Source organism: Onthophagus taurus, chromosome 7 (genome assembly GCF_036711975.1).
Source record: "Onthophagus taurus isolate NC chromosome 7, IU_Otau_3.0, whole genome shotgun sequence".
In the NCBI taxonomy this organism is placed as follows: Eukaryota; Metazoa; Arthropoda; class Insecta; order Coleoptera; family Scarabaeidae; genus Onthophagus; species Onthophagus taurus.
The window spans coordinates 5,393,985-5,413,969 of NC_091972.1; the positions used below are offsets into that span (position 1 = coordinate 5,393,985).

Genomic DNA, 19,985 nt, shown 5'->3' on the forward strand with positions numbered 1-19,985 from the left:
AAAAAAAGTGAGGTTAAAATAACATAACCTCAATTTGTTTTACTTCAAATTGTCAAGTGTAATGTCATTCATGAGTTTAAAAATTAATCCAAGTTCTTTACGACATAAAAAGCGATTTTTTAAAGTTAAGGAAGGAAGAAAAGATGGTCAAATCTTACAAATTCAATGTCCCAAACCAAAATATGGGTGTTATTGTGGACAACCCCAATTACGATTTACAAATGTGGCTTTTAGCAAAACCGGTCAAATACTCATTATGGCCACATCAAAAGGAGACGTTTACAACTTTAATTTTACCCAATGCAGATTTTGGCACCTGACTAATACAAATTCATGCATTTTTCTAACATTTAATTCGATAAATGATAAGGAAATATTTATTGGAAAGAATAATGGGACCATAAATATTATTGACGTGGAAAGTGGGGAATTACTTAATACTCTTAACGGTCATAAACATCCAGTTAAAAGCATATCATTTGCTAAAGATAACTTTTTGGGTATTTCTTCATCGCAAAGTGAAGCAATTATATGGGATTTGAGAAGTTGCACAAAGTTGGAAACATTGAATATTTCAAAATCGTCTGGTTTAAAATTAGTCATGTTTGCGCCAATATCTGATGATGTATTGATATGTTTTAATGATGATACGATACATATATGGAAATATGGCACATTTGATCATATTAAGCAGATTAAACCAGCACTTTGGAATAAGTTTATTATTAAATGTTTGGCTTTTACACGGTACTTTTACTTTATAATTTAATGTTAACTTTATAGGCCCCATATATCTGCAAACAAATTGCGCAACAATCGCTGTTTTGCGAAAATTGTGTTAGTTGATGCGTTGCGTAACTGGTTGCAGAAATTCAAAATTGTTTTAAATTAGTTGTACAAACACATTTGTTATTGCACATTGTGCAATAACGACAGTTTCTTTTCACCTGTGTTAGTAGAAGGTGGTGATATTGCTTTTTTCAGTATTGTGTCTTGTTTTTGTACAGGGAGTTTCATATAACTTGCAATATATGAATACAGTACCATAGTTATGAAACTACTGTGCTCTTACACTGTCCCACATAAAATGTAACAAAGCTTAATAGTACAGGCATTGGGTAGTTTCACGGTAGTTTTGCAGAGGTAAATTTTGTTTGCGAAAATGTGACGTCCTTAGACAACCTTGGTTTTCGACCGTCTTAAGAGACGCATCGCTAAATCCGAATGTTTCTAGGTCTAGTGTTAGTTCTAGTTTTGCTCTAGCACTATCACTAGAACTAACACAAGACCTGGAACTAGAATCATTCGGGTTTAGTCGTCTTGAGAGACGTGTGGCTGAACCCGAATGTTTCTAGTTCTAGGTCTAGTGTTAGTTCTAGTTTTGCACTAGCACTATCACTAGAACTAACACAAGACCTGGAACTAGAATCATTCGGGTTTAGCCGTATTGAGAGACGTGCGGTTAAATCCGAATATTTCTAGTTCTAGGTCTAGTGTTAGTTCTAGTTTTGCACTAGCACTATCACTAGAACTAACACAAGACCTGGAACTAGAATCATTCGGGTTTAGCCGTCTTGAGAGACGTGCGGCTAAATCCGAATGTTTCTAGTTCAAGGTCTTGTGTTAGTTCTAGTGACAGTGCTAGGTAGCTCTTGTTGACATAAGATATCACTATGTTGTATATTTTATTGAATTAAAACTAGAACTAACACTAGACCACAACATTCAGCTTTAGCTGTATGTCTCTCAAGACGGCTAAACCAGAGATACCAGATACGCAGGACTGGAAACACTTAAATGTCTCATGAAAATTGCTTAGAATTCCCTACATTTAAGTTTTAGTAAGAATAAAATCAGTTTTTCTTTTTTTTTTATTACAGGTCAAAAATTAAATAAACCATATTAAACTGTTAATTTTAATTACCAGATATTCGTGTATTCACTTATTTCACACTTAATTATTACAAAGAAAAGCTAATTCTCAGATAGTACATAGGGCATAAATAATAATAAAACAAAATAATAAAAAAAGCCACCAATATACATAAAATATAACTTTATTTTGTTTTATAGAAACAAGTAATTTTACAAACTGAAGATATTAATTTTGTTGGTTGTGAGATTCTATCAATTTAAGGTTCATTAGAAACTTGAAAGGATGGGCAACAGTCATTTGATGCAAAACGAATTACTGCAACTGCTTTTAGAGCTTTACTGCTTATTTTGATCCTTTTCTTTGTTTTCACATCAATAACCACTGATGAAAAACTGACTATATTTTCGCTAATTTAACTACAGCTGCATATTCCAATTCATCTTGAAACTTTCTTTTTTCGCCTAAAATTTTCCAAAACTCTGCAATTTCCATTTTCAGTAAATTTTCCTAAACAATTCCGCTTTCGTATAAGTGTTAGTATAAACTTTTAACATAGAAAGTTGTGATGGCATGTTACAAATGAAGTTTGTAAATTTAATTTGTCTCTCAGAATAATAGAATATACAATAAAAGCTCTCAAAATCGTTATATGAGATATAAAATTCCTTATATCCAAATCCAAATTGTATACAAATCCCCAAATTTGGCATCACTGAGCTAAACTCGAATGATTTTAGTTCTTAGTCTAACGCTGTACAACAATTAAAACTAGAACTAACACAAGACCAAGAACTAGAATCCCGAATGTTTCTAGTTCTGGTGTTAGTTCTAGTTTTGCACTAAACGTATAACTAAACCCAAAAAGTATCCATTCGTAAATAATTTTTATAACTGAACTCAACTTAAGTTGTTTGAGAAGATTTGCGTGGCTAAAAAGTGATCTTTTCTTTAACCACTCTCATCCATACACTCTTGCTTCCTTTTCCTTTTTCTAACACTATCTTCCGACGCAACATTATTATAGCTAAACAGCCTGCTTCGTCAGATGGCATGTTTCCATACTATACAACACAAGCAACTGAAGTTGTATTATAGCAAAATTATGTATAGTGCATGGATAACCTTGTTTGCACAAAAACCTGTTGTTCAACGTCAGTTTGCGGAATTTATTTTCCGGTGTATGATGCCTATTACATTATATTACTTTATTTTTTTTGCAGAAATGGACGCATCGTAGTTTTAGCGGGATATTCACACAACTTAGCTGTATTTAAAACCGATACGTGGACCCTTGAAAAAAATATAGTTTTACCACCTCAAATAAGGGCAATAAAAAGATTAGATTTTATCTCAAATCCATTTGACGGCGGTTCAAACCGAGTTCTTTCAATTCTAACCTTGAACGGATTAATTTATTTCTACGACATGCTCCGAGACATCATCCTGACTCAATTAAGCTTCAACATTGAAATAATTCGATACAATTCTTCATATGATGGTCGTTTTATTGCTTGTATTACCTCCGATGGAAAAGCTTACATGTACTTATTGGCTAATTATGTAGCAACAGACGAAGATTGTCAAAAAAAAGTGGTGAATGTTGTTCAAAAAAATTCAAATGTAAAGAGGTCTTTGAGCGCGTTGTATTCAGCTAAAGAGAAGGTAATTTTTTTTTTATTTGATTTTTTAAATTAATTTAATGTTTTAGATCGATGATGTGTTGGATGTTGGGAAACTTGTTCCAATTTTAAAAGAGTATGGTCAATACCCAGAGATGCACCGATTCAAAATTTGGACACAAATTCTTCAATTACCCTACAATGTTAAACAATATCAAATATTAAATAATAAATTTTCTGAAATCCGATTAAATAACGATTTAGAAAAAAAATATCCGATTGAAAATCCAATTTTAATGAAGAATTTAAAAAAATTATTGATTGCTTTAAATCTTTGGTGCCCATTTTTTTCTGAAGTAACTTATTTGCCATTATTTGTTTTCCCATTTGTAAAAATGTTTCAAAACGATCCGTTAATATGTTTTGAAGCGGTGATAACACTTTTAATGAATTGGTGCCAGTATTGGTTTGAATATTATCCACTTCCACCAGTAAACGTTTTGGCGATGGTTGAAAACGTTTTACTTCATCACGATCCAACCTTAATTCAACACTTAATTTATTACAATGTTACATCAAAAACATATGCTTGGTCGCTGATGCAAACTTGCTTTTCTGAAGTTTTATGTTCGAATGACTGGTTAATTTTGTGGGATCATATCTTGTCGAATGAACCATCATTTTTAATAATGGTTACAGTTGCTTATAGCCTCACACAAAAACAACGTTTAATGCAACTAATCGAATTAGAAGATTTTCACTCGATTTACTACAAACAAAATTGTATCGACATAAAAAAATTGATTTCAAAATCATATCAACTTTTAGAATCAACCGAAAACATTTTTCACCCAAGAAGATATTTAAATAATTTTACGAAATTAGATGATAACGTTTATCCGATTTTTAACGCTTACCCTAAAGCTGTTTTGGATTATCAAGCGAATATTAACGAAATGAAACGTTTAAAAGAAGATAAAAAAATTTTAGATACAACTAATTTAGAATATAACAAATTACAAGAAACTAAACGGCATATTGAAGAATATATCCGGTTGAAAGAGGTGGATCATTTTTATCGGAAAAAATTAGAACAAGAAAGGGCGAATTTTGAAAAGGAATCTTCGAGAGATAGTAAATTAAAAGAATTTTTGGGAGAAACTCGCGATGAAATTATAATTCCAAATAAATATGGAGATGAAAAAACGGATTTATTGAATCCCAAATTGTTTCAATACTTAAATTTTTACCAAAAAATCATAAAAACTGATTGCGCTGTGAAAGCGTTTTCTTTGGAGGATTCTCACAAAGTTTCTTTACCCGATAATTATCGATATAAAATCGAAAAAACTGTAAACGAAGCTTATAGTAAGGTATATTTTTGTTTATTAATTTAATTATTCAATTTACATAATAAAGGGTGTTTTTAGGCTCAAACTGTAGCGAATAGCGAGCAGTATTTAGCTCAATTAACGATAACGACAGGTTTGGGAGTTGTTGATAGCATAATGACGGAAGTTAAACAAAAAATAAAAGAGTGTTCTCGAGAAAATAAAAATTTAAATAAAAAATTTGTAAGTAATTTATATAATTTGATCAATATTATTAAAAAAAAATTCTTAGGTTGATTTTATGATGGGACAAATCGAATGTACCGAACGACACGTGGAGGCTGTTTTAAACGATTTAACAACGAATGATGAAGAAAATAAATATCAATTGTATGATTTAAAAGATAAATCAGAGCGGTTTAGAAGAAAGAAACAATTTAAGGGATCAACAGGAACTGTTTAAATATTAAGATTATAGTCGTAGAAAAATAATTTATTTTTTTTATATTACATTTTTTAATTATTAGTTTAACAATCAGAAAAACGCAAAATATATTTATAATTATACAATAAAAAAAACAGTTGCTGGTATTTATAGATTTCCGTTCATTCTTTCCGGATCTTCCAACCTAATTACAACAAATAATTACATAATTAATATATCATCTTTTCTCAAAATTTGAGATTACATTCAAAGGCCAAATTATTTTTAAAAGCTACTACGTTTCGCGATGTCATCTTATTATTATTATAGCTGCCTATTATTATGGCTGAGAGGAACGGCCCCTCTCGTCATCGCCACCTAAATCTATTGTAACTTAAGCCCTCTAAAAGTTTAGGGCAAATGTAGGTCAGGGTTGGTGTCAGACGTACTTTACCGAAAATTTTGTGTTTTACTTGTTCACACAATATATGTTCAGCAGTCTCTGACTTGTCGTTACAGTGTTGACAAGTTTGATCCTCAGCTTGTGCAATGTGGAAGAGATAGTATTTTAGGGGCGCATGGCTGGTCGGGAAGCAGCGACATTATATCCCCTTTGCTGAGGCATAAAACCTCTTTGGTTTTTTTGCGATGGAATTATCATACTCTTCGCTTGTCTATGATCTGGAAGTTCTTTCCTGTGTAAGGCTACCTTTGAGGCCTCCCAACTGGGCTTAGTGGCTTTTTTGTAGTCCTCTTTGGTCAGCTTGTCTAGCATTATCGATGCATCTTTCTGTCCCTTTTTCAAAACGGTGTAGAAGTTTATAGCAAGAACTTCTGTTTGAAAAATGGTTATGTCCGAGCTAAGGGGTAATTTAATGAGACTATTTGGTCCACTTATACCTACTCCAGATCCAACTGTCTTTGTACCATCAGTATACCAGGCAAGGGTTCCTCTTTTAGTGTGAAGGAATGTCGGTTTTCTTTTGAACACCAATTATAGCGTGAAGAAACTCCAATTATAGCGTGAAGGAATGTTAGGATAGGTTAGTTTTGTTTTGAAACCCTAATTATAGCATGAAGGAATGTCGGTTTTCTTTTGAACCGAATTTATGCGTGAAGGAATGTTAGGATAGGTTAGTTCTGTTTTGAAACCCTAATTATAGCGTGGAGATGTCGGTTTACTTTTGAACCCAAATTATAGCGTGAAGAAACTCCAATTATAGCGTGAAGGAATGTTATGATAGGTCAGTTTTGTTTTGGTACCCTAATTATAGCGTGAAGGAATGTCGGTTTTTTTTGAACTCAAATTATAGCGTGAAGGAATGTCGGTTTTCTTTTGAAGCCAAATTATAGCGTGAAGAAACTCCAATTATAGCGTGAAGGAATGTTATGATAGGTCAGTTTTGTTTTGGTACCCTAATTATAGCGTGAAGGAATGTCGGTTTTGTTTTGAACTCAAATTATAGCGTGAAGGAATGTCTGTTTTCTTTTGAACCCAAATTATAGCGTGAAGAAACTCCAATTATAGCGTGAAAGAATGTTAGGATAGGTTAGTTTTGTTTTGAAACCCTAATTATAGCGTGAAGGAATGTCGGTTTTCTTTTGAACCCAAATTATAGCGTGAAGAAACTCCAATTATAGCGTGAAGGAATGTTAGGATAGGTTAGTTTTGTTTTGAAACCCTAATTATAGCGTGAAGGAATGTCGGTTTTCTTTTGAACCCAAATTATAGTGTGAAGAAACTCCAATTATAGTGTGATGGAATGTTATGATAGGTCAGTTTTGTTTTGGTACCCTAATTATAGCGTGAAGAGATGTCGGTTTTCTTTTGAACCCAAATTATAGCGTGAAGAAACTCCAATTGAATGCCTCGCGCGAACAACGTTGCAAACGACAAAAATGTGAAATATGATTTTCTTATGGAACATCTTTGATTATACTAATACTTATCCATATCTTAGGGTTCAAGCAGAAATAATGTTTTTGTCTTTACCAAACTTATGTTAGTAACCTAGAGCGCTGAACGTAAACAGCAGAACAACGTTGCTAATACCGACATGGCGTCGTTTCAATCAACAATTCGCGTAAGTTCAAGTGGGTTAAATGATATTAATAAAGGTAAAAGAAGAAAAATAAACATTACAAACAGGAAGGATTTCAAAAGGAAGATGCTGTTAAAAGATGCAGGAAAACCCTACATAAGTCGAAGGGGAAAACCAGTGAGCGGTAAACTGGGACCAAGTCAGGTTGGTTGGAACAACGTGCTTTGTGCGTTTAATGTTATTCATGTTACTTTTCTAAACTTTTGTTTGATTAAAGTTGCGTGATTTTAATATGCACATACCTACATAATATCATTTTCGTTTTACCATTCTGTTACAGGATTTCCAGTGTAAATGTAAATATATGGGTTGTAAAAATATTACTGAGGAAGAAAAACTAGATTTATACACGGACTTTTATAAGAAAACTTACAATGAACAAAATTTATTTTTGCAAGGCTGTATGGATGTGATGGAGCCTAAAAGAAGACGTGTTGCTGAAGAAGTTTTTACCAGACATTGTACAGTAAAATATTCACTAATAACTAAAAATGGACGGCTCAATGTATGTCAGAAATCTTGATGTAACGTGTTAAGTGTCACACGTCGGCGGTTACAGCTATTAGTAAATAAAATAAAATTCCATAAAATGATTGACGATCAAAGGGGCCTTCATCTAAACCGTCCTCATAAAATACCTGATTTTCATATTGATACCATTAAGTCTCACATTACCAGCTTTCCTGCTCAAGAGAGTCATTATTCGAGGTCATCTAATAAGAAAAAATGTCTTGATCCATCTCTATCTATACAAAAAATGTTTCAACTGTACATAGAGAAATACTCCGACTCACCTATTAAGTATATTACATACAGAAACATATTTAAGTCACACTTTGACTTAAGATTCGGTACCCCAAGATCAGACACCTGTAAGTTGTGTGACAAATATTACATTAAACTTATTGCTACCGAAGATGATGAACCTCGAAATAAAATTGCTGCAGAAGCTGAACTTCATCACAGAAAGGCCGAAAAAGCTTATGAAACCTTGCATAAGGATGCAGAGACTGCAAAACAAAATCAAGATTTTGTAGTTTTGTGTGTTGATTTACAGCAGGTGTTGTTCACACCTAATTTAACACACTCGGATGTTTTCTACCAAAGACAATATTCAAATTATAATTATGCTGTGCATAACATGGGTAATTCACAAGTAACCATGTATTTATGGCATGAATCTGTAGCTAAACGCGGTTCCGCTGAAATTACGTCATGCCTTATTCAGCATGTTGTGCATTATTTCAGTGTACTTCAAGCAGGGCAAGAACGGAAGTTAACAATCTGGTCAGACCGCTGCATTGGCCAGAATAATAACTTTAAAATGGTAATATTGTGTACCTATTTAACTTATTTGGGATATTTCTCTGAAGTTAATCAAAAGTTTTTGGTGAGTGGGCATAGTTTTTTACCCTGTGATAGGGATTTTGCTCTGGTTGAGAAGAATAAAAAACTGTGTAAACTGTATGAGGCTGATGATCTGGTGGAGTTCCTGGCCAATGTACGCCGGATAAATCCCTTTGAAGTTTTTAAAATGACCCAACTTAATTTTTTAAATCTTGATTCTGTTGAAAAACTTTTTAAAAGAGATCCTAGCCTTAAAATAACCCAGGCACGATGGCTACAAGTTACTGCAGAAGAACCTGGAGTTCTACGATTAAGAACGAGTCATAGTGTTTTAGAAGAATGGAAGCACTATGATCTTTTGAAAAAACGTCGAGGCTGTCGTAGACCAAATATTGTAGCGCCGTCTATTACTACACTACCAAAATTATATGATGCTCCACTAAGTATAACCGCATCAAAAAAAGCAGATCTTATGTCGATGTCGGAATATTTACCCGACAACAAAAAACGTTTTTATCAAGAACTGATTGCTGCAGGGAATATATAAAACAGTAGGGAAAAACGTTTCAAGCGCCAGAATAAGCAACGTTGTTCCTTTATTTTTTGATTGATTCCTCAATATTTTCATTAATATAGGTAATTTCATAATTTTTTTCATAGCGAAGTGTTTCCTTTCAGTAAGGGTACTAAACTAACCGACTTTCGTATTACTTTTGATATAAATAAACATTTTTAAAAACAAAAATTTGGTTTTTTCAATTAATACATTTTCTCGTTTACTACGTTGTTCGTGCGAAGCATTCAATTATAGCGTGAAGGAATGTTATGATAGGTCAGTTTTGTTTTGGTACCCTAATTATAGCGTGAAGGAATGTCGGTTTTCTTTTGAACTCAAATTATGTCGTGAAGAAACTCCAATTATAGCGTGAAGGAATATTATGATAGGTCAGTTTTGTTTTGAAACTCGAATTGAAATCCCCAGCGATTCTTCGTGGTTTAACACCCCAGTTCCTTCCAAGGAACATGAGGCAAATCTGGTTTGCCATAATGCCTTATTTCCTCACCTTGGCTTTACTTAGGTTATATCTATAATAAACTCACAGTCAATAGATTTAGTTGGATTGGTTTGAAATCCTGATGCATTATCAATTAAATCAGATATTTTGAAAAGTTATCTTTGATGTCGTCTTACAAAATAACATTAATTGCAGCGAGCATGTAGAAAGTAATTGAAGAATATAATAAACCAAAAATTAAGCATGCAAGCCTATCCAAGAGATTCAAAAGATGTTATCTATATAGTTGGAAACAAACATAACCACAAAATGGCAGAAATAATTTAAATTTATACAGTTCATGAAGAACAAAGCACAGCATCAAGAATAAATCGTAGTAGTTAAGAAGCTAAAAAGCTAAAGTGGATTTAAGAACGTTTCTATTAGCTTTTGACACATAGTCAAAAATTTTGGCCATATATAGTAAAATATTATTCTCTAATACAGGATGATTAAATTACCTATGCAAAGAAACGTCATCCTCTTGTATAAACGATGTATCTTGTGGTGTTAAAAAAACGAATTGAGTATCGCGTTTTCCGCGGGCGTGTTGTATTAATATTTCTATTACTTTCGATCTGTTTAGTTTATCCTGAAATAATAGTAATTGTATAATATCGAAATAAATATAAATAATTCAAATATTACCATAAACACATCAAATTCGTCTAAAAAATAAAACGGGCAAGAAAGAACTTTCCACATTGCATATAAAAAGGCGACGGTGGAAAACGATCTTTCTCCACCAGATAAATTTGTTGTTGCTGTGGGTCCTTGAGAACTATGTTGTGGTGTTACAATTAATTCTAATGTTTCTTGTTCAAAATTTATCACCACACCACCCTGTAATAATAACAAAAAATATAATTTTGTGAGTATAATTAAATTTTGAAACAACCTTAAATTGTCTATATTCCAATACTTGTTGAAAATTGTAATTGATAAAATGGGCAAAATAATCCCTAGTATTTTCGTAGTGTTTAGAACGTTGCCGAAGCGACGAAGAAACTTTATTTTTACCATTCTCTATGGCCGTTAAGGATTCCATCGCTTGGTCATATTTTTCCCTAATCAATTTATATCTTACATTAATTTCTTTAATATCTACCGATAAAGAGTTTAATTGTTGTAGTTTTTTATCAACATCTTTTAATTCATCTTCAATTTCTTTGGCTTTTCTACAATAAATTAATTTAAAATAACACAATTATATAATAAATTAAAATTAATTACTTTTTAGTTTGTACGCGTTTTTCTTCGCCGCCTGCGGATTCGATTTGTCTTAAAACGCTCGATTTCATTTTGTCAAGGTTTGTTCTAGCGACCGTTACATTATTAATTGCCTCTTGTTTTCGACGGTTTTCTACATTTTTCGACATATTAAATTCTTTTTGTTGATCACTTAATCGATTTATTTCAGTCTAAAATAAAATTTTATTACAAACAAATCACATTATTTTTATCATGTTACCAATAAAGGTGGTAACCTCTCTTCTAAACTTCGTATATTTGTTAATAAATTTGTCTTTTTATCTTGGAGATTTCCCATATCTTGTTTAAGCGAATTTTCTTTTGTATCTACCGTTTCTACTCTTACATTTTTCTCTTGAATTTTTTCTTTTAATACTTTTAATTCATCTTCCTATAATATTGATATAAAATAAAAAATTATAAAGAGACTAATTAGCAATGTTTACCAAAGATTCATTATTAGTTAATTCTGGTTCATCAGCTAATTGAAGTCTATCTAAATTAGCCCTTAATGCATCACGTTTTCTCTTTAATTGTTCCTGCCTTGGTTGGACCTCACAAACCAAACCTTGTTGTTGCTTCTTATTAACGCTAACCATATGAATCTGATTTAATACTGAAGCAATTTTACCTTTTACTTGATTAAATCTTTCTTCATTATGTTTTATTACTTCCGCTTTATCAACCTCTAAATATCTAGCTTGATGATAAGTTGAACAGTAACTCCTATAATTCGGATCAGGATAAAATCGATCTCCCTTGATTGTAATACCTTGTTTACAATTAATGGGAACATTTTGTCTTTCTGATAGTAACTCAATCGCTCGATTACTCGACGGAATCAACAAAATGTTTTCAATTCCTAATTGATCAATTAAACAGTTCATAACAACGGAATCTTTAACTTCAATTATATCATATAGCGAAACGCAATCAGGTGGAGCTCTAACGAGGTTGGGTTTTACGTTGTGGACCACATCAAAATATTTTGATGTTATTATTGTTGGAGGTCGTGATGATTGACAGTATTGATTAAAAATTTGGGATAAACAGCGATTATCGGCGGTATTATCAACGGTGAAAGATTGTAAAAGATTCGCTAAAAATCCTTCTACAGCAACTGACCATTTTTTATCCTTTATTTTAATGTAAACGCCTAAAATGAATAATAAGATAATTTAATAATAATATTAATAATAGTAATTAATGTTTACCAAGTGGTCCCTTTGGCATCTTTTTAAACTTGTGTTTATTACAATTTAAAGCATCCATAATTTGTGGGATATTCCTTCCATAAAGATGTAAAGAATTGCTTGATTTCATTTTTAAACTTTCAATATCATCTTTTATAACATCTAAATATTAAATAAAACTTTAATTTATTTCTTATAGCGTTTCTAGTTCTAAGTCTAGTTATTAATGGATTTAAATTTAAGTAAGTGTTGTCATTTAGTGAAATGTAGGTAAACGAACGAACCACGTAAGCACGCAAAAAACGAATAACGAGATTATTAAGAACGTTGTAAGTGAACTCCTGTAACGAAGCTGATTTTAAATAATAAACAGTATTACATTCTTCACTTGTGTTTTTGTATTATTGTATAAAACATAATAATAAACATGACGCAGTCAAAATAATTATGTACAGGGGAAGAAAAGGTAACATAAAAGTGGAATTGATGAGCACCATTTGGTATATTTTGGTGACTTGAAAGGAGTCATAATTTATTTTGACGATATACTATGTGCTGCAGATAAATTACAATATTTTGTAAATGATTTCACTTCATTACACTACAGTCGATACGATTGGTGCTTTTGGTGAATATCTCAGAAACTAATTAACGAATTTGTAGCAAGCTTTTATTGTGAAAAATTAAGTTATAAAAAAAACGTTAATTTTTTTAAAAAAATAAACCAAACAAAGAAACTTTTATTGGATTAACCGACCTACAGCTTCTAATCTGATAAATTTTAAAAGTCGTCCTCACTAGAAGTTTCACTATTAGAAGCTGTAATAATTAAACTTTCTGTTGCCACATCAATTCGAACCTCGTTTTCTAAATAATTATTTTCAACTAACAACATTTCAACCAGTCTTGAACAGTAACCAACGAAAATTCTTCTTCTGTCAGAGTTCCTCTTCGCTATTTTGTTTTTAACTTCAGCCCACATCATTTAAAGCGGGATGGTAGGGTGGGAACTTTAAAGCCACATGTTCGTTTTCGTTTAGCAGACTATCGAATTTGTAAACAATGTGTTGTTTTTTATGATATTTAATAATATCATACAGCTGTGGCTTACGCAAATACGGCGAAAAATGTATATTTTTACTTAGCAACCATATATGCTTTTTTTGAATTGCAAGTAGATGCTTTATGTACTTGTAAATTATGATAGGGTGCATTGTCACTTACGACCACACATTTTGGTGGAAGATTTGGAATTAGCTTCTCTGTAAGCCACTTCTCATAATTTTGCGAGTTCATGTCGCTATGATAGTCTCCGCCTTTGGTTCCAGATTTAAAAATCAAGAGACAGTTAGGTTCGAAACCCGTTTCACCACTAGCGTGAACAATAACTAATCGATTGCCTTTAAATATGGGTGAAAATAAACCATTAGTGCTATTGTCTATCCAACTATTGGAACTAGTATGACCTGCGTGAATATAAGTTTTACCTAAAAAGACAATAGGTTTACCCTGGCTCCTATAATATTTAATTTTATCCAAACAATTCAACCTTAAAGCGCGAATATCATTCTTCTCTATTAGCAACCGCCGATTGTCCTTGGTTTTCCTCCACTTAAATCCAAGGGTTTTAATAATTGTCTGCTTTTCCCGAAAAGTCATATTCCGCACTTAATTTTTGTTGTAATTGTGTCAGAGTAACGTTTTGTGGAAGTTATAAATTAAGTTTCTAATATTCATTTGTCCCCATTCCGGTATGTTGGTTTTCGTGCATATTCTCTTACGTTTTTTAGGAGAACTGAATGTTATATTATCATCACCATTGTTTGAAGTTTGTAAATCGCAACCTTCATGTAAGATTCTCTTTATAGTTGCCAGAGACAGTCCTGTAGCACTTACAACGCGGTTTTTTAACTCTGTTTTATTTTCATTTGGAAAAATTGTCTTAAAATAATGATACATCTTAAATATAATGAAGGAGAATTAAGTTCCTGTCTTTTATTTCTCACTTCCACTGATTTTTTTTTTAAGAAATTACACTGCAATTGCATAAAACAACTTACGTTACGTAAATCAATTGCAATTCACGATAAATAAACGCTCATTGCAAGTAGAAACATCGCCAATGACTTTCGGGGTGTCGGATGTTATAGATTCAAAGAATCTGACGTAGTAGTTTTCTCAGAAATTTGTCTCAACAAATATCGTACCGGCTGTATTTTGGTTTTGTATTTAATGAATTAGGTACGAAACCTGATCCAGTTACAATTATAAAAGAACTAAAACCTCCAAACAATAAAAAGGAATTGCGACAGATTTTAGGCATTATCAATTCTGTCTGAAACAATATCCTCATTTAGAAGTTTGCTTAAAGCGAATACTGAATGGTTATGGAGTATTTCACATACATTTGATAAAGTTAAAACCCTAATAAGTGAAGCAGCCTTATTGGCACCTTTTGACCCGAAAGTAGAAATTGAGTTCTAAAGATGCTCTTGGATGTTGTCTATTGCAAAAACGGAAACCAGTAACTTTTGAGTCAAGATTTATGACTGAGACAAATTATGTACAGATAGAAAGAACTTTTATTCATTTGAAAGTGAGGTATTTAGAAAATTTTGTAAAACATGGAATTGTTCTATTAAAACAAGTAGTCCCCGTTATCTTAGAAGTAATGAATTCGCTGAAAAAGCAGTAGGCATACTGAAGAACATGATGAGAAAAGCTACAAAATCTGATAGAGTTCGCCAGCACAATTGCTTTTTGATAAAAATATTAGAGTATATATTAAATAACATTTAATGAGAAGGAATTAGAATTTAAAAGAATTGATAGAAATGAGGTTTACTCTCAAATGTTACACAAGCAAATAATAAATAAAAAACAACATGATGGTGGACATAAATATCTTGAAAGAACATATAGGGAAGGAGATATGGTTTATGAGGTTTATGGAAAAAAGCGATTATTGTTAAAGTATTGAAGACCCCTAGGTCATACTTAATTAAAACTGAAAATAATAAGTATTATAGAAGAAATATCTATTTTATAAAAGATAGGTATAACCCACTACCTGATCCTATTCCTCTAAATAATGATTCTGATGAGAATAACGAAACGCCAATAATAACTAGAAGTAAGAGAAACATAAAAACACCTGATAAGCTTAATTTGTAAAGCTATTTATAATGTTAAGTTTAACTTGAAAAGTTTATTATTAAAGGAGGGTTAGGGGCGTATAGTATTAATGGATTTAAATTTAAGTAAGTGTTGTAACAAAGCTGATTTTATACAATAAACAGTATTACACTCTTCACCTGTGTTTTTATATTATTGTATAAAAGACAATAATAAAAACACACCACATAGATTTTCTTTTTAATATTTACCTAATTGTCGTTGAAGTTCCCTCCTTTCTTGCATAAGATCATTTTCCTCCTGCTCAATTTTACTCAAACTACTTTTTAATTGATACAATTCATTTTGACTTGTTTCTAAAGTATCCTGAATAAGTCTAATTTGTTCTTTGTGAGTTTCAATATCTTTTTTCCTAACTTGTTTTTCTTGTTCTTTCTGAGATAGGCTAAAATTGGATTATTAAAAACGAAAAATTTATAAAAAAAAATTAAGATTCACTTTTTTGCATAATTTTTAATGTTTTCTTGAAGTTGTTGGATGTTTTGCTCATCTCTACTAATCATATTTAATAATCGAGTTTTTTCGAGGTTCATCTCCTTAATCATTACTCGAAATTTCATTAATTGTTGATCAATATCTTTTATTGGGCCCGATTGCATACTTATCGTTTCCTTTATTTCATTTATTTTTTGTTCAAGTTCTCTAAAAAATGAAAAGAAATCAAATTAAAAGAATTTTAATTTCTACATTTATTTACGTAAGTTTTTCTCGGTTTTCTTCGGTCAATTTCGCTCGATTTTTCATAATATTATCGTAATTTTGTACAACTTTTTGAAACTCTTCAACAACATCTTCTTGTTTTTGAACTTCCACCTCCTTTTCTTGTATCTATAAATAAATACATAATCAATAATAAAATTAAAACATAAATAAGTCAACTACAGCGGCCCATGTAACTTCAGCTGCTAATTTTCTGTAATTATCCTCAAGTTGTAGCATGTTCTTGTGATTTTCAATTTTTTGTTTGCAATCTTTCATTTCACTATTCATTTCTTTGGATAACTATAAAGTTAAAAATTATAAATATAATTAAATTAAAATCAAATCGATTACCTTAATTTTCTCCTCAAAAATATCTTTTAGGTTGTGATAAGCGGATTTTAATTTAACACACTCTTCGATTAATTCTTCTAAACGACTGGCTTTAATAAAGAATTTGAATTTTTGTTTGGGTTCGTTGCTTAATAAAAAATTTCTAGCTGTATCTTGATTTAAAACACAAACTGGATTGCTTATTTGTATGTTTAAAAATGAGACAATTTGATGTACGATTTTAGCTGATTGTGAAATTACATGCCCCATGGAATCTTTAACTTTATAACCTCCTCCACCATTTGCATTAAGAGTTCTTATAACCGTTATTTCATCTCCATAAGTGGATGGTTTAAATGCATGGGGGCCACTATTTAAAATGGTGATTTCAATAGTAGCTATGGTTTTTCCAGCTTTAACTAAACATTTTATATTATTTCCTCGTTGTGTGGTCGATGCTTTGCCTCCCAATCCAATAACTAAGGCTGTTAAAATTGCACTTTTACCAGCTCCATTATTCCCAGCAATAAAATTGATGTTATTTTTAAAAGTCACCTCTAAATGAGAATGGCACATAAAGTTTTTTAAAACTATTCGTACAATAGTTCCAACTTTTCTCTGAAAAACAAAATAATTAAAAATTAATAATTTTTGTTTTAATATTTACATTATGCTCGTGATTGTTGTTAGTGGGTTGAGAATGAAATTGCTTAACCCGCTTCTTATCAATCAAATTTTCTTGTACTGACAGTGTCCGTTTTCTCCCCATTTTGATCTTAAAGCAAAAATTATAAAAGAAACCGATTATATTGATTTAATATTACTTAATCCTTTCATTTAAATAAAAATCACAAAGAATTATTTGAATAACTTTAGATAACACCGTTTAGTTCTTTTACACTTACATTAAGTGAGGTTATGTTCAATAACCCTATTGAACAACATAAACATAGAGCATTTGGATACAATAATTAATTGGCGCGATTTCACCACTAAATAATAAATTAGAAATCACACTTTAACCAAAATCAAATATTATAAAACAGTGCAAAGAACGTCTTCTCCAAATTTTAGTGATTTCAAAGTTAACCCCTTGTTTTGAAAACATTTGTTGGGCGCATGCGTCATCCCGCCTTTACGTTAAATGTCATAAAATTTTTGTTAATAAAAATATTTTAAACGAAATAAATGTTAAAATAATATATAAAATTGGAATCTTTGTTTTCCACTCATTTTCATTGGAAAATATTAATTATTTTTCCGATATAACTTCAAATAAGTTGTTTTAATGGAGGTTGGTAATTGTAGTACCAATTTAAAAAAAATAAAGGTACTAAGTTTTGATATTGTTGCAACTTAATGAACATATAAATAAATAATTAAAAACAAAAATGAATATAATAGCCTTGTTTATAGATATATGTATATTTAGAAACAAAGACAATACTGTTATGACTTATGACGCATAAAGTCATAACTTATGATCTATCAAAAGAAGAAACGGGGTTTTACCCAAAAACATGGATCGACACTCTGCCTTGAAAGTGGCAGTAAATTATACTTCACTTCTACATCAACCAAATCGCACCCAACACCAAAAACTTTGTCTTTTTTTTCGGTCCAACCCGTCACCTAACTAAAAACGTTCTCCCCGAAATTCCAAAATCCCCGAGCTTTTATTCTTTACCCGCGCTCTCTCCTCACATCTAGACTAAACACTAATTTATCGTCAGCACTTTAGGTTCGAATTTCTTACAAGATGTTTATTTAAAAATATCTAATATTAAATTATTTACTAAATTAACTAAATACTACGGAAATATGAAATGCGATTTGTTAGAATAACAATATATAATTTCTTCTTCCTCTTTTTAAGGCCTTTGCCTTGTACTCTATAATCTAGAGACGTGGCTGGGATGATGAATTTCATGAATTAAGGCTGCTTTGGTTCTCTGAGAGGTCTATACTACTTGTGATGCTGACGCAGAGATGATGACGCCAGTTTGCATCTTCTCGACTCTTTCGATATGAATAGTGCTTTAAACTTTGCTACCGATATTGTCATGTGATACTTGGTAGCTGTTTTTTCAAATTGAAAGAGCATTCTCTGTGAGTTGTCCTCTGAGATCAACACGGCATCGTTTGCGTAGCAGATTATCTTTAGTCCAATGTGTATCCCTTTCCAACTTTCTTTACTTCAGTTATTTTCGCCCATAGTCAGATTGAAAAGGGTAGGGCTTAAGCTATCGCCTTGTCTTATTTCTGTCTGCATAGGTATACTTCGTGTCTTTCTGCCTTCCAGTTGTATTTGGGTCCAATTGTCCGTATTTAACTCAACTATAAAGTTTTTTTATCTGGGTGCACATTTTTCTTGTTGAGGAGTCTCACAATGCCTGGATGTGCTACGCGGTCAAAATCTATAAAACACATGTTTGCTGTTTTGTTGTATTTTATAGATTTTTCCACGATCTGTCTGAGCATATATTAAATTACTATTTAAACTTGTCTTAAGTCATGTTTCGTCGTAAGAAACCAATAATTCTCTTCAATAAGTAAACATAAACGTCTTAAAAGTTACAAAACAAGCAATTTTGATTTGTTCTGAATGAAATGGAACTTTTTAATTAAAACATAAAATAGATTAATACAGTTTTATTAAAATAAATAAAGTGTTGAAAAAGTACAATAAATAAAAGTTTTCTTCAGTATGTTTAAGCAGGATGTTCAATTTTAGGTTGTGGGCTTTCAACGACAGGTGTAACTGTAGGTTTTGCAGGACCAGTTTGCGTTATAGGCACAATCCTTTCTCCAGAAACCACCTTAACGCCCTTCTTAGGTGCTGTAACGGTTAAAATTCCATCAGAACTCAAACTGGACACGACGTCGTTTATCTCAAATTCGCAAGGTAAAATATAACGCCTGACGAAATGCCTAGAAATATAACCGTGTTCGTCTTGTTTTTCTTCGTGTTTTCCTTCGACCACGATGCTGTTGTTGTTGGTTTTAACGGTTATTTCGCCGGGTGCGAATTGTTGGACGTCTAAGATGACTTGGAATTTATCTTTTTCGTTTGCGATCGTTGATCCGGAATCTTGACGAGTGAGGGTGGTGTTTGTGGTCCATGGGCGAAGATATCTTGAAGTTCTTAAACTCAAAGAGTTTAAAAGGTCGTCTCGTCTTAAACCAAGACCGAATTGTTGGTCTAATAAACGAGATGGACGGTTGATTTCGAAATCATCCCACCAGTCACGGAAAAGCATTGGTACTAAAGACATCTAATACAAAATTTTTATATAAGACACCAAATTAAAACTTTATTATTCTTTTTACCTTGTTCAAATTTATCTTGAAAAAATGAAAATTTGTTTGATTTTGTTGCGTTTTCGATTTGAAACTGAAACCGTTTCGGAGATTTTTGGTTTTATATACGTTGGAGAGTTGATTCGCGATTCGTCTAGAACGCATGAATATGCGATGATGTCAGTATTTGAGTCTAAGTTCCAAAAATATCTTTTCTCGTTGGGCAGAGAAAGAAAATGCGGGAAAGCCGTTGGGATTGT

General features: G+C 31.8%; 3 protein-coding genes across 4 annotated transcripts; 1 reads left to right on the top strand and 2 right to left on the bottom strand.

The window, feature by feature from the left end:
- Positions 1 to 24: 24 nt before the first annotated feature.
- LOC111429153 (TBC1 domain family member 31) lies at positions 25 to 5,417 on the top strand. The gene is made up of 5 exons (XM_023064990.2): positions 25 to 747; positions 3,097 to 3,538; positions 3,585 to 4,868; positions 4,926 to 5,069; positions 5,119 to 5,417. The coding sequence occupies exons 1-5, from the start codon at positions 62 to 64 to the stop codon at positions 5,287 to 5,289; spliced, it is 2,727 nt and encodes a 908-aa protein (XP_022920758.2). The 5' UTR covers positions 25 to 61; the 3' UTR covers positions 5,290 to 5,417.
- On the bottom strand, positions 5,305 to 17,546 carry LOC111429152 (Structural maintenance of chromosomes 6). Of its 2 annotated transcripts, none has more exons than XM_023064988.2 (15): positions 17,331 to 17,546; positions 17,093 to 17,200; positions 16,447 to 17,043; positions 16,276 to 16,395; positions 16,091 to 16,221; positions 15,832 to 16,035; positions 15,585 to 15,778; positions 12,220 to 12,360; positions 11,452 to 12,161; positions 11,226 to 11,396; positions 10,988 to 11,175; positions 10,653 to 10,932; positions 10,403 to 10,597; positions 10,216 to 10,346; positions 5,305 to 5,455 (listed from the first exon to the last, which is right to left on the bottom strand). In XM_023064988.2, exons 2-15 carry the CDS (start codon positions 17,192 to 17,194, stop codon positions 5,419 to 5,421), a joined length of 3,201 nt encoding a protein of 1,066 aa, XP_022920756.1. In that variant the 5' UTR covers positions 17,195 to 17,200; positions 17,331 to 17,546; the 3' UTR covers positions 5,305 to 5,418. The 2 variants fall into 2 exon arrangements, with proteins under 2 accessions (XP_022920756.1, XP_022920757.1); XM_023064989.2 differs by lacking the exon at positions 17,331 to 17,546 and adding an exon at positions 17,250 to 17,297.
- A 1,516-nt stretch (positions 17,547 to 19,062) lies between these two features.
- Positions 19,063 to 19,898, bottom strand: LOC111429155 (protein lethal(2)essential for life-like). The gene is made up of 2 exons (XM_023064991.2): positions 19,756 to 19,898; positions 19,063 to 19,700 (listed from the first exon to the last, which is right to left on the bottom strand). The coding sequence occupies exons 1-2, from the start codon at positions 19,888 to 19,890 to the stop codon at positions 19,137 to 19,139; spliced, it is 699 nt and encodes a 232-aa protein (XP_022920759.1). The 5' UTR covers positions 19,891 to 19,898; the 3' UTR covers positions 19,063 to 19,136.
- Between the last annotated feature and the right edge of the window lie 87 nt (positions 19,899 to 19,985).

Bases quoted from the DNA above. Each gene is read 5' to 3' on its own strand.
- LOC111429152 (XM_023064988.2), bottom strand. From the start codon at position 17,194: ATGGGGAGAAAACGGACACTGTCAGTACAAGAAAATTTGATTGATAAG. The intron at 17,044-17,092 runs GTAAATATTAAA...TTTGTTTTTCAG, and splicing joins ACAACAATCACGAGCATAAT to AGAAAAGTTGGAACTATTGT. The intron at 11,397-11,451 runs GTAAACATTGCT...TCAATATTATAG, and splicing joins TAACTAATAATGAATCTTTG to GAAGATGAATTAAAAGTATT.
- LOC111429153 (XM_023064990.2), top strand. From the start codon at position 62: ATGTCATTCATGAGTTTAAAAATTAATCCAAGTTCTTTACGACATAAA. The intron at 3,539-3,584 runs GTAATTTTTTTT...TTAATGTTTTAG, and splicing joins TGTATTCAGCTAAAGAGAAG to ATCGATGATGTGTTGGATGT. The intron at 5,070-5,118 runs GTAAGTAATTTA...AAAAATTCTTAG, and splicing joins AAAATTTAAATAAAAAATTT to GTTGATTTTATGATGGGACA.
- LOC111429155 (XM_023064991.2), bottom strand. From the start codon at position 19,890: ATGCGTTCTAGACGAATCGCGAATCAACTCTCCAACGTATATAAAACC. The intron at 19,701-19,755 runs GTAAAAAGAATA...ATTTTGTATTAG, and splicing joins TCAAGATAAATTTGAACAAG to ATGTCTTTAGTACCAATGCT.